Source organism: Centruroides sculpturatus, unplaced genomic scaffold (genome assembly GCF_000671375.1).
Source record: "Centruroides sculpturatus isolate CEXI.00-Female unplaced genomic scaffold, Cexi_2.0 scaffold161, whole genome shotgun sequence".
NCBI classification, from domain to species: Eukaryota; Metazoa; Arthropoda; class Arachnida; order Scorpiones; family Buthidae; genus Centruroides; species Centruroides sculpturatus.
The window spans coordinates 461,488-475,791 of NW_019384373.1; the positions used below are offsets into that span (position 1 = coordinate 461,488).

At 35.4% G+C, this 14,304-nt stretch overlaps 2 protein-coding genes across 2 annotated transcripts in view; one reads left to right on the forward strand and one right to left on the reverse strand.

Annotated features, from left to right (window-relative positions):
* Positions 1–6,968: 6,968 nt before the first annotated feature.
* Positions 6,969–10,441, reverse strand: LOC111615855 (piggyBac transposable element-derived protein 4-like). The gene is made up of 2 exons (XM_023357290.1): positions 10,189–10,441; positions 6,969–10,064 (listed from the first exon to the last, which is right to left on the reverse strand). Exon 2 carries the CDS (start codon positions 9,860–9,862, stop codon positions 8,111–8,113), a length of 1,752 nt encoding a protein of 583 aa, XP_023213058.1. The 5' UTR covers positions 9,863–10,064; positions 10,189–10,441; the 3' UTR covers positions 6,969–8,110.
* A 1,455-nt stretch (positions 10,442–11,896) lies between these two features.
* LOC111615863 (deoxynucleoside triphosphate triphosphohydrolase SAMHD1-like) overlaps positions 11,897–14,304 on the forward strand; it is a 57,306-nt gene continuing 54,898 nt past the window's right edge. The window contains exon 1 of the mRNA XM_023357313.1: positions 11,897–12,166. The gene's annotated coding sequence lies outside the window, so the exon portion shown is untranslated. The remainder of the gene's footprint in view (positions 12,167–14,304) is intronic.

Below are 14,304 nucleotides of genomic sequence, written 5' to 3' on the forward strand. Positions count from 1 at the left end.
AAAGAGTAGACCATATGTAACATGTCATCATTTGTACCTGGATTTCAAAGTCCAATTACGGAGCAAAGATTTCATTTTCATGAAATTTCACTGAGCAATTTCAATTCTGTTTTTCACTTCCATTTCATTGTCAACATATTCATTAATTCATCATCCCAAATACTTAAACTATTTTACTTTCAATGTTGAATCCTCTAAGTGTTAGCTTAGTTGAAATAATCTTGTTTCTGCTTATCATCATATATTTGGTTTTGTTTATATTTATGCTTATACTGTATCAATATCCCTGCTTTTTCTATTAAATATATGAGTAACTGAAGGTTGTTTAAACTATTTGCAATTAAAACTGTATCATTAGCATATATTGTTTATCTCCTCCCGTTAATCATAATTCCTTCTTTCCTTTATTTTCAAAGCTTTTTTTAAATAGAATTTCTGATAATATATTAAAAAGTATTGGAGACAGAATGCAATCTTGTTACACCCCTCTTCTTATTCTTATCTCTTCAGTATTTCCCCTATTTGAATGAACAGAAGCTATCTAGTTCACTAATAATTCTGATCTCTCTTTGATTACATCCCAATTCTTCCAGTATTTTTAGTAATTTGGACTGCTGGATCCTGTCGAATCTTGTCCTACTTTGTTCATTTCTTCTATAATTTGTTTTAATTAAAGTTAGTTCTGAGAAAATTGTGTAAAGTATGTTCAGTGTCTTTATATACTGTGGTAGTTCCAGATTTGACTAGTAGTGATCTCTCTCTTCCATCACTCTTCACACATATTCGAATAAAAGTATACATAAAGCAATAGACTATAAAACTGTGTCTTCATCTCATTTTTCTTCCACATTTTTTTTAGCTTCCATTCTATGGTTATCCTCTGCTATTTGCACATATCATTCTTCTCATGTGATTATACCATTTTAATTGAGTATTATTATTTTATATACAGAAACTATTCTAACCTCAACACCGGGGTGAAATCTACATTAACTATCTGGAACTTGTAACCAATGCATGACACATATATATTGTATACCACTGTTGATGAATGTTTTTGAACAATCTCTTTGATCTTCTTCAAGTCAACTGGAATTTCCTGGATGGAGTGTATTCTATTTGTTGGGATCAGGTGTCATTCCGATGAAGTGGGTCCAATGCTGGCTGGGTTAACATGTGCATTAACTGGACGGAGGAGCTGACTCTATCTCTGGCCTGGCAATCCCTGTTGGATGCCAACCCGCAACTACCTCCTCCAGCGCACGACCGCGCATGTAAGAAAGAACCCACTTCATCGGAATGACACCTGATCCCAACAAATAGAATACACTCCTTCCAGGGAACTCCAGTTGACCTGAAGAAGAGCAAAGGGATTGTTTGAAAAAGTTCGTCAACAGCAATATACAATATATATGCATTACGCACCGGTTATAGGTTCTGGATAGTGTAGCGTATTATTTTATAAATAGCCAATTTTTTATATTTAGCTATTTATTTTTTCTGTCCATACATGATATTCTACATCATCTCAGTACATCCATTTTAACTAAATTTACCAAAAGCAGATGAAATGAAGATTTCTGTCATCTATTCTTGATATTCTCCATGTTTCACCTGTAAATAATAAAATCTTTTAACTTATGTTATAAATGTTTTTTTTTTAACATTTTTACATTTCAGCAGTGATTTTAAACACTTAATGCCCTTTGTCTGTTTATAACTCTCTCACCTAGAGCTTCATTCTTTTCTTAAATATGTTTGCTGGTCATGTACAGTACTGTCAGTTCTTTATTATGCATTTTTATACTGTCAAAATACAAGTATTTTCTTTTTTGTTTATATATAATTCTCATTTCTCATATTGTTTTTTTCTTGACTCTCATTGACTTGAGAATAGCTTGAGAGTCAAAAAACATTGACTCTCAAGCTATTCTTTTCTAACAAACACTCACAACTGTCGTAAATAATGTGGGTGTCTATTTGTTACGCATCGGGTTTCGGTTGGTGTTTATATATGTCTATTCTTTTCTTAATATTCCTTTTAAAAGTTCTTAAATTTTATTAAATTCTGAAGTCCCTGAAATTCCTCTGTAATTTTCACATTTTCTTCTATCTTTCTTCACCGCACATATCTGGTTACCTGGTTTATGTAAGCATTCTAATCATTTGTTTTTGTTTTATATTTTCTCATTTTTGTTAGAATTTCTCTTTACCAGCTTCCTTATTGTTTCTGTAATAAGCTTCACTTATGCTACTTGTTCATTATAACTTTTTAGAAGATTTCTAGAAATTATGTAGAAATACTAGAATGACTTTCACATTTAAATTCAAATATTTCTTCTGTTAACAGCTTCTTAGAATAATTCTCTTGCTAATTAGCTAACTTAGTTTCTAGTGATTTATTCTCTTTTCTTTCTCTCCAGAACTACCTTTTTAAATTCCTTCCTAATCTCAGCATAATTTTTTTCCTTTTTCTGTTCTACATAGCTTTATTATAATAGTTGAAGGCAAAATACAGACAGATTAGCATTAAATGCACTCAGACAGTGAGGCAAAATAAAGGGAATTTATTCACATTTTTCAGTCTAGTAATTGTAGGCATATAATATAAAGTTTCAACCTACACTTCCCTTTAGGGCAGGGCTGTGGAGTCGGAGTCGGAGTCGGTGTCGGATGGTAAGGAAAAGTCGAAGTCGGAGTTGGTAGATTTTTATGCGACTCCACAGCCCTGCTTTGGGGCACAGAATGCAATGCTAATTCTTAACTTACACCTTCCTTCTCATCTTTAATAGTCAAAATGATTTAGCTTGTAACACTTTATATCTGAGTTTATAATTGTATCCATTATAAATAATAATTACCACTTTTAATCAATCTTCATATGTTTCAGAGGAATGAACTTTCTTTAAAGATGCTATGTCATGTTTAATTGATTCATAAAACTGTAGTGAGTCACGTCTGTAAGCGAGTTCACTTTGATTTGAAGTCTGTTTTGATCACGAGACCAAACACTTAATCACAGAAAACTGTTTCAACTGACACTGTTGATCCTGGCAAGCTGAAAATGAACTTAGTCAGCTTCTCGACATTCGGACATTCACTTCTCCTTGTTTTCGGCACGTTGAAAACATCAACTCACAGTTTAACAATATCTGATTCATACTTCTGAAATCCTTCCCTAATTTTTCTCTTGATGTCTTTTGCTTGTCATGTTTTTAGTCATCTCTATGATTGAAACCTTATGAAAAAGGTTATCTATATCAATAGCTGCTTTTTACAAAATAGAAGCTACTGAATTAACAAATTCTGCAGATGCTTCATTGAATATAAAAATTTTGGCTTAATTTTATCTAAGAAAACTGTTGTCTGCCTTCAAGACTGGTTTTTCCACATTTCTAAGTAGGCATTACATTGCTCATAAAAGTTTAAAATATGCTCTCTTCTAAATCATTTTTGGCGACATCTCCACTGTTGACATAGTGAGGAAGCTTTTGCTTGAAAAAGTGAGATATGAACTTACTATTTCCCTGGCTTTTAAGTTCAGTTTCGTCTCTTTGTATTTCAATGCTATCTTGATAGCTGCAACTTCATTTCTTTCAAAAACAATACACTTTCTTGAATAATCTGAAGGCTGCCATCAAGAAATAAAGGTAGTAACTCATTGAGTGGGTTTTCAAAAATGTCTCTTATTAGTTTGGGGCAAGCATTTTCACTGTGAAAGAAAGTATGATTTCAGTTCATACCAAATCAAAATAACCCTTTCTATAGCTGATAGTAGGCTTAGAAATCAATCAAGCAACAGAGCCATTACATTTGCTTATACAATGTCGTCACCTAGCCGACAAATGCAATAATAATTATCAAAAATATAGAACTTTTTGTAAGTGGTTATGATTTAACTTTTAACTGTGCAATCAGTTGAAAAGTACAGTAAGACTCCGCTTAATGTGGGGGATGCGTTCCTAGACGACAAAGCGCTAAACGAAACAGCATTAAACAAGGCATGGACACAGACAGCCTTTAAAGTATGGAATATGGATATTGTGCCTAGGGCCTCAAAGGAACATAATTTACTACTGAAAAACACATATATTTCAGCTGTTTCTCCATTCAAACATATACTTTCAGCTTATATACTTATAACTATCTCAGTTAATGACATGCAGTCTTTTTACTCCTTCAACAGTAACATCTAGAAACAGTACCTAAAGAAAAAATAGTTTCTGGATCACTTAGTAAACTTCTTGCTAGAAAACTAGAACTGGTATGCTCATATTTGGATGCTTAACCTGATATAGATGCTTTTCTACATCAGGTTGCTTTATAGGTATTGTCCATAAGGACAATACCTATAAAGCAACCTGATGTAGAAAAGCATCTATATATCCATGTTAAGCTGATGTATTTATAGGTATTGTCCATAAGGACAATACCTATAAATACATCATCTAAACATGGATAACATTGGGTACATTCTTGTATGCATCAGTTTCAGCCACAACTGATGCACTGGTGAAGGGTTTAATAAGTGTTTACCAAATGTCTGTCAACGTTACAGGATGGCAGATGTAAATGACATTATATTGGAATTTGCAGATCTATTTTATGAAAATAACTTTGGATTAATACACAGTAGTAGTAAAAATGGTATTAATTAATAATATATTCATGGAGATGGCCATATTGTTTTGTCATAGATTGCACTCACTGAGCCATGGATATGGCAATGTCCATCAGTTGCTACACTGACAAACTTGGTGGTAAATATTACAATACTTTTTAATATATTGTGGTTCACTGATGCATGCTTGAATGTAACCATTCACTTTCTTGACAAGTATCTTTTGTAAATTGAAAGAAAAGTCCACACTGAAATGAATCTTCAACCAACCTTCCATACTATAATGTAATAACCTCCTTCAATGTGTTAAACTTTTCACTTATCATACTTAAGCTAAAGCTTAGTTCACACTGAGCGCGATTCGCTAGCGAAAGCGAAAAACAGAGCGAATAACCTGTCAAACAAGTCATGTTTGACCGGTTATTCGCTTTGTTTTTCACTTTCGCTAGCGAATCACGCTCAGTGTGAACTAAGCTTAACTGCAGCTAAACTGTTCAACAGAATTATCAGACTAGCCTACAGAAATATCTCAACTATGTAGTATTCTTTGACTTGTGAAGGATACTGAACACATCAATTATATATTGATTAATTATAAGGCCTCTTTCTTCTGTACTTTTACATGCTCTAAGACCGTACAACCTCTCTTCAGAGATATTGTCGGTAATAATAAGTACACGACATTTCAATGCATCCAAACTCCATACTCCCTTCTATGCAATGATAAAGATTCCCTGGACAACAAATGGAAAAGTGAAATGTATTATCACAGCCGAAAATGAACAATTAGCATTAATACAAACCATTTTGACTGAAGATCACCAAACTCAAGAACAGGTCTGGTTTAACATTTCTTCATCTTTCCAAAACTGATATAGACTAATGGACAGCTAAAATCATTAGAAATGTGCAATACATTTTCCATACAAATATAATAAACTATGCAAATTCTTTAAGTAAACAATAACAAGGAATCCTTTTTTCTGGCAGTTTTTCCTTTAACACCATTTGTTGATATCATAGTCCAGCTTTCCTTGTTGGTTTACTCCATCTTGAACTAGTGTTGACCTGTCACATTATAAACAGTCCATTGAGTTAAAATATATTTTTTTTTTCCTGAAAATGCTATCCACTGTTAAATGTGGTATATTGTTTGTTTCGTTACGTCAATTAATTTAACTCAGCACAAAGAAAATGTCTTAACTGATGTGCTGCCATTGGTAATTTCATACCAATTAACTTTCTCACATTGAAGAATAAAATCTAAATTAATAGACAAACTGCTACTGAAACTACTGTATTATGATAGTAAAAAATGTTGGCTAGATACCTAAAGCTAGAGCAGGTTATAATTATATTATTCTTGCGTCTCCATTTACTCATATCTTGAAATATTCCAGATTTCTGTACCACGTCATCATAACTCCATTAATAATAAATCACCGTGCTATATTTATGAGGGGCAAGCTGAAATATTTGACTGGTATGTTTTTTTTTTCCAGCAAGCATAACTTGTTAGCTATAGTCTACATTTAAGAAAGTAACAGAGCGTATGTTGGAAAAATGCAACTACTTTGAAATTTTCTGTTATTTTGGAGGAACACAGGTAAATAAACTGGTTGAAATTAGCAACTGATTGAGATACATCTTTCTCTGAAATAAAATGTGGTGCTAAGAGATTTCAAAAGATGTGCCTGCTTCCACTTGTGTGTGGCAAAATATAATAACAGCGAAACAAAGCAAAAGAAAAGACAATTGGCATAGGCAGGGAAAAATACCACACTGGACAGTAAGAAGGTGGCAGGTTCATTTTATGATGAAGCAAAGTTTGAGGAAGTAGAGGTAAATTTCCTAGAAAGAAAAATAAAGCCTTTTATGAATGTTGTTTATGTTGTGCTGTTCAATTCCCATCAAGCCTCTTGGTGCAGGATTGCATGAGTGGAAGAGGTAGTAAATTTGCACTTCACTTTACAAACTCATCTTTACATTATTATTTTAGATGAAAACTCAAAGCTATCCATTCAGAAGTTGCATACTGATGGTAATTTCATCTTTGAGCAAGATAATGCCACATACCACACAACCAAAATAGTTAAAACAAGGTTTACAGGTGAGAAGATTGATGTTTTTTGCTGGCTAGCAAACTGTCCAGATATGTCACCAATAGAGAATTGGAGACTATGAAAAAGTGCTGTTAAAAAGTAACATCCTTCAACTAAGGGTGCGACTATGCAGACGCGAGCAAGCGAGAATATGTGGTGAGAAGAGGCGAGACGCGATAAATATCAAAACCTGTCAGATATGTGCGAGAACCAGAAATTTGCTCTCGCTAGCGTTATTTCTCGCTTCTCGTTTGTGCATGGTTTTCCTTTGCGAAAACTAAATCGCTCTTAACCTCTTGCTCGTTCTAAATTCGCGTCTGCATAGTCGCACCCTAAGTATAAATTGGACCAATAATTCCAAAAAAAAGGGATAAAATCATAGAAGTGTGAAAAACTGTTTCCAACCTGCCAGACCAGATATATACTCATAAAAGCAGAAGGTGATGTAACAAAGTACTAAACAATAATGGCCAAACATATTCTGAAATCCTTGACTGCATATGGGCACTACCAATTGTCCTAAAGGGACTTCATACATGGAAATCGTGAGAGACGTGCTGAGAGAAGTGAAGGGGCCACGTTCCTACAAGATTCATCTATCAGACCATAAACCTCATTTATCCGATACCGGTGATTGAATTTTAAACAGCACAGTATTGAGAACAAAATGTATAACAATGTTATTTTCACCAACTGGGCTAAGATATTCAGCAATGTTATTTTACATTGCTATTTTTTTTCCTTCTTGGTGTGATGGGACATAACCTGGGGCTCTATTCTGGTCATCTCTCGTCTCTCACAAGTCGGTCGCTGATTGGCTAACCATTTGTTTATGTCTTGAGAGATCATTGCATCTCTCCAAACATGATTCTGAACAACGTTTTCTCTCGAAGATTCTCTCGTTTCTCAGAGACAAGCGGATAGTTGTCTTTCATCTTTTGCCTGATGTGTGCCATTAGAATTATTCCACACACTTTTCAGAGCATGGTATCTATGCTTGAAAGGATAACTTGTGATGAGAATGGGGCAGATGGTCCACATTCTACTTGTCCCTACATTGTATCATAAAAGCTTAGTATAAATAATAGTTTTTAACTAGTTTATTAAACTGTCAACATAAAATCATTATAATTCACAAAAATTTATGAGAATTATGATTTTATTTACAAAATATGTTAGTTCTCATATTCCAGTTATTTTAATGGTAGACATATTATTACAAAATATGTATTCTCATGGCTTACAGGTGGACTCGTGATTTGTTTTCTACACTGCAAGCGATTAAGGAATTATAATTGATATAAAAATACTTGGATCTTTAAAATTTGCAGGAAATTTTGGAGATGAAAACAAGAATAAAAAAAAATCTTTCACATAGAAAAATGTATTAAAAATGTTTCTGCGTATGAAATATTTCAAAACACGGCACTGCACATAAAGCAACTTTACACTGCCGACAACTATATCTAACATCTCTTCGAACATTATTTGCAGAACAAACAACACATGCACGACGAAGAGTATAATTCGTAGATCGAGAATTCTGATTCCGACAAATAAAATGATTTCCTAATAGTCTCCGAGGTATGTTATTGTTATTGTTCACAGATTGATCTATAATGTTATTGTTATTGTTCACAGATTTTTTTTTAATGATATTGTTAACAAATTGATCTATAATGTCCTTGACTAACTCTGTTCTGAACCTCAGATGAGTAATGTTATGACCACATTTTTTATAAACAATGAAAGAATTGAAGATGCCGATGTCTAAAAGCTGAAAGAACAACTTTTTGTAATAAATTTTTGTCATTACTTTTCTATGTGAGAAAGTTTCAATGCACAGATTCAAAAGATGAACTCCTCGCATTCCTCTTTTATAATCAAAAATAACTTTTGGTTTGGTGACCAGTCTTTTATTAGTATTACTATAAGTTTTCATACTATCGTCATGAATGGTCGAAAGCATTGTTTTCGAACGGACCCATTTTAAAGCCATCAGTTTTTTCCGATAGTACGCAGATAATTTGTTTTGCAGAGTCATTTTCTTTGGCATACCTTCTCTGTTGCCTGTAACAGTTCCTACGGCATCTGTTTTCTTATCCACCAATGCATCAAAGAGCATAGGCGATCCATAAAAATCACCAACATATAATCTGTGTCCTAGGTTCAGCAAGCTTTCCATCAGGGTCAACACTATTTGACCAGGTTTATCGAAATCTTCGAGGTTAATATCTTGTATCCTGTCGGGTATAACTGTGTCACCTCCGGCATGCAACATTAAATTGTATACGTATCCCGTAGACGATTCGCATAACATGTACAACTTTATCCTCACCCTGCTTGAATTCCATTTAAAGTGTTCTTCCCACATCAAAAAGCTCTCGTCGATACATACGTCCCTCTCCGGGGTATACGTCGACTGCCACCTTGCCAAAAGCTTATCTAAAACTGGTTTTATCTGAAGTAGATCATAATTTGAATTTGATTGAAATGTCTTCTGTTCGTTATTGAAATGCAGAAACGACAACAATATCAGAAATCTGTCGCGACTCATTACTTGATTGAAAAAAGGAGTTTCGACAATTTCTCTCGTACTGAAGTACATTTGCACCGTCGGTTTGACGACGATACCCTGAAGTATAATTAACGCAAGTAGTATTCTTATTTCGTCGGGATTTGTATCCGTCCACTTTTTATCTCTACTATTACGTTTCTGCAACCCTTTCTTTTGCCGTAACTCGATACAATCGTTTGCATACTTATTTGTTTCTTTCACTATTAATTCAATTAATTCTTGTGGAAAAAAATAATCAAATATATCTTTTGGTGTGGGGTTTTCACTGAAATTTATATGTATTACGCCTCGATCGTGAGCAGGAAATGGTTCTCTCGGGCCTGCCGTATCCATCCAATCATCAATAATTTCTTCATCTAGGATGTTTTCGCTATCATCAATTTCTTCATGTAGGATGTTTTCACTATCATCATTATCATCCTCCTCATCATTTTTTCGTTCTTCTTCACTACTATCGCTGGATGTTGATGTACTCCACAAACTGTCGCTGTCCGATATATATATACATTCAAACTTCCGTTTTCTGTCGTCACGTGTCGAAGGCTCAACCTCTTCGTCCATTGTTTACAGAAACGATTTAAATATTAATCACAGAAGCCTTTTCTTTCTTCGTGCTCTGAGACGCCTGGAAATGTCTATTCTATTCTTCTCCTCCCTTGTTCACATTGAGATAAGCCTAAAAATGTCACATTTCCGCCTTTGTTTTCAATTACAGTGTGACGTCAAGTTTCTTCTCTTGCACTGTTGCCAGCTGTAAAATTGACTGTCATTTTGAAAAAAAAATTGGGATAAATATCGATTAAATAATTAGAAATTCTGTAAAAATTTGAATTCAGTGTTAAAAGATTGCCATTAATTTTAATACTCAATTATAGTAAATCGCTTACGGTAAGTTTATAGCAGTGAATGGGGGAGCGGGAACCCCCAAATTGTAGCAATCAAATGTTTGATGATCAAAGTTTAGGGACTCTCAAGCGAAGCTTTTTCCTTCCTGCATCCATTTCTGCTTCCACTGAAACATCCTACGACTATTGAGCCGCCATCAGCGAACCACTCTCTGGCACGAAATGCCAGGGTGGTAGCCAGAATGGTAGCCAAAAACATAGCAATAATGGCTTAGCCCGAAGGTTAAGCTAGGCTAGAGCACACAGCCAAAACGTCGCTATCAAAGGCAGGGCGTGGAAGTTTACCAGGCCCTAGAGTTACTGAATCAGACCGCTTGTAGTACGCCCTGCACTTTGATCTTAGTCAAAATGCCGAGAATTGGTTAGCATGTAGCCATAAAACCCTATCAGCTCGTTATTCATATAATAGGACCCACGTCTGAACGTTTTCGAAAAAACCGAAACCCTGAAAATTGAGTGTTTAGCTAATTTGTCTTTGAAGTTCCACGTGTCTTCGAAACGGCAATAGCCGCGTGGTTAAAACGCTAGGCACTGGATTTACATGGCTTATTTTCGAGCCTTATCAATTTTAGCGTTTTAAATGTGTGGCATAATTAGTTTACCGTATCATCAGCATAATTATTAGCGATATTTTAACTGTAGAAATTAAAAAACCGTGCCGTCATTTCATATTTTGTGAAAAATAAATTGCAAATTTCACTGTTTTATAAGGTGAACTAATGCAATAATTAAAAAAGTCAAGTAAAAAGAGTCACTGACTGAGAGGCGCACCAGTGGCCAAGCGGTTCTGTTCCCTGAAGACTGGGAATTCGCAGGTTCGCGCCTCGCCAGGACGGACTGGCCACGTGTGGTTTTTCGGGAGGTTTTTTTAAGGGCCAGTTACCCTTAAAAAGACCTCCCGGAAGGCATCCCCTAGGCAGATCACCCAAGTGTTGCGTTGCCGTAACTTAACTAAACAAACAAACAACACTGAGATTTGCAATTTTCAGGGTTCGATTTCTCCACCCCACAAACACCTGACGTGATTCCGAATAACTCGTTCGAAAAAGAAGTCGTTTTCTTAAGTAGTACGAAAAATTTCAAGATTTTCTATGAAGCGGTTGCCGAAATATAAGCAATTGAAAAATGCAAAAATCTCCAAAAGAGCTGTATTTTCTCCTCTTCCTCCTCCAACCGGTACTGCAGACGCCCGTAAAGGAAAAAAACAAATGGGTCTAGAAAGCTCAGATTTTAAACTTAAGCCTTTCTCGTTATCAGTGAGGTGCTGGCCAAACTTCCGGGTCAATAGGTCATAGTTCACCTGGGTTTCCCGTACAGATAATTCAGTTTTGCGGCTTAATTTTATGCCTACAAGGATAAAATTGCATGGAAACATGAAATATTATGGGTACAACAATAATAATAAGTTAGTTGTATCTACTGTCCAACACCCATTTGCAGACATTCCGGTTCAAAGCTTGAAGACTTCTCGTTTCATATCAATACCACGACCATCTATTCCAATTTTTTAAATTGATATAAAAAATAAAATTTTAATACTCCATAATTAATAAATTAAAAATATTAGATATAATATTACACTATTAATAAAGATTTATATTTAAAAAAAATATATACTGTATATATATTTGTTATTACGAAAAAAAAAACTTCAGGTGGCGCTAACGATTGTTTACACGTGTAAGACGAACTCGTTCCACGTGGTTAAGTGTTATTCAAAAGAAAGAGAAATCTGAATATCGAAATTAAGTTTTAGTAATGTATATTAATTAGTTTTTGATTATTTATTAATCGAAATTCAAAATATTCTAAAATAAGAATAAATTTCAATGCTTTCCATTGAGAATTGATATATTTATGTATAAGATTCTACAAAATGGGAAGGTTTTTCGTGTCTAGAACATTGTAATCACATAATTAGTTATATATCGTCTAAGAAAATGAACGGCGCTCTGTCTGAGTAAGTATATTTATTAATAAATTAACCTAATGTAATAATATATATATCCAATATCAATATAAATCTTGATAAATATGTAAAGTATATTTAAGATCACTTTATCAAAAATGAAATTAAAATATGAGAAATTATAAGGTAATAATCGGTGAAATATGTATTAAATAATTATGTAAATAAGGAGAAAAAGTGACGAGCGTTACCTGTTACCGCCGCCATGACAGTTGGTAGTCGGATCGCTCGCCATCTACCATCTACGTTGTAGGCGATAAAAAACTCCACGTAAATGTGTTAGTAAGTTAGAAAAGAAGGGGAGGGGATCAAAGAAAATATTACAGTTTCTTACACAGCGGTGGGTGGGGGTCTAGAATGGCCCATTTAACATAAGACAGGCCAATATTACGCAAGGTATCATCATGCCAACATTACGTACGGATTACGTAGAACATTACGTAGAAGTATCATGTCAGCATTATCTATAGGTATCTTGTATAGGATATCTGTGATAAACTTTCACTTTTAACGCTGCTTCTAGAAGATAAACCGAAAACAAAACCGAAACTAACAATTACCAGTTTTATGATAACATCTGACGTACTACCTAACAGGGCCGGATTAACCCACTTTGGGGTCCTAGACATTTTCTTCTTGCGGGTCCCCTCCCGGCTCATTCAATTAATAAATCTTAGGCGTTTCGTAACACCAGGTAGTACTCCGTGATGACTGTCCGGGTATTCGTGATGCACAACCCCCTTTGCATCGAAAAAACAGTGAACATCACCTTAACATTTGAGCGAACTTGTCGAGATGTTTTGGGGCGGGGGGCTGTTTCACCCATTCGTGGAAAGTTTCCGTGAAGGATTTTCCGAGTTTCAAACAGAATTTCACAGAACAATGCTGTTCTTTCAAAGAGATGATTTCCGCGGATCCGAATTTTCGTCCAACCCCACAAACACCAAGTGAAGATCTTATTGCCCTTCCTTCCCAACTCCGTCCCGTAGAGTTGGTTTCTTGTGTATCACGACTCTATGTATTGAATCTGGTTCGTTGGAAAGCACACCTCCACACTCAAATTGAATATATTTACAGTTTATTTACAGTTGTAGAAAGTACAAGTTAGAAACATAGCATATGTACAGAATAACCATGCGTGGTGAATTCACGTGCCAGATTGGCGTCTGGGAACTAATAACCTTTGGAGAGACCTCACTCAGCTTGTGGAGCCGGCTCAACTGCACGGTCGGTCCGGTCTCGGCACTAACCCGTCTCTGAGAAGATCAACAGAGGAGAACACTCTCTCTTTACGCTCAGCCGGCTTCCCAAGTGCCTAAGACAACCGTGAATCAGTCTCTTGCCCTTCTCTCCTCCTCTCTCGTTTGCCCTGCAATTTAAGGGATTTTGGAACGGGGACTTCCGACCAATCACAACCCTTTTTTTATGCCCGAACAGCTTACACTCGGGTCCGCCGTCATCCGACGAGAGTGAAGCTTACACAAACGTCCGCCACTTGTTGCCTCTGACTGCAGGTGGGTCCAATTAACACAACCGGCGCTTCCTTTGTTTACCCTTGTTTACAAGTCAATACTTTACAAGTGGTATTACCCGACCGCACGTGGGTCCAATTGACAAGGTCGCGCCTCTTTTGTCCCCACTTTGCTAAAAGGTCACTACTTTACACACCACTTCACATAAACGGCCGTAGCTAATCACCAAAACAAGATATCAACAAACGGGTTGAAGGAGGTTACTCGGGGGGGGGGAGGGTTTCCGCGGACACAAGCCGATTAAAAAAAATAACAAACTGGAGGCGCGCTATTCAAAAAGTTCCCGAACTTTTTGAACAACCCACGTACATTTTCTTTAAATTTTAGAATTCACAATAACCATATAAAAAGCAATATATTTTTGTTTATTTGTTTATTATATACTGTTATCCAACAGAAAAGTAAACTAACTTATTTACAAATCTTTTCAAAATATACAGTTTGACCGGGCACTAGAGTCCCAGGGGTCGGCAACCTTTTGAGTCGGAAGAGCCAAAATTACAATTTACAAAATTTCAAAGTTTTTAAAGAGCCACAAAATTTTTTCTTGCCAACAATAAATAGTACTCGCATAAATAAAGTTTTTTGATAAAAAAA

What these genes read in the sequence shown, in the direction of transcription:
- LOC111615855 (XM_023357290.1), bottom strand. Translation starts at nt 9,862, where the DNA reads ATGGACGAAGAGGTTGAGCCTTCGACACGTGACGACAGAAAACGGAAG.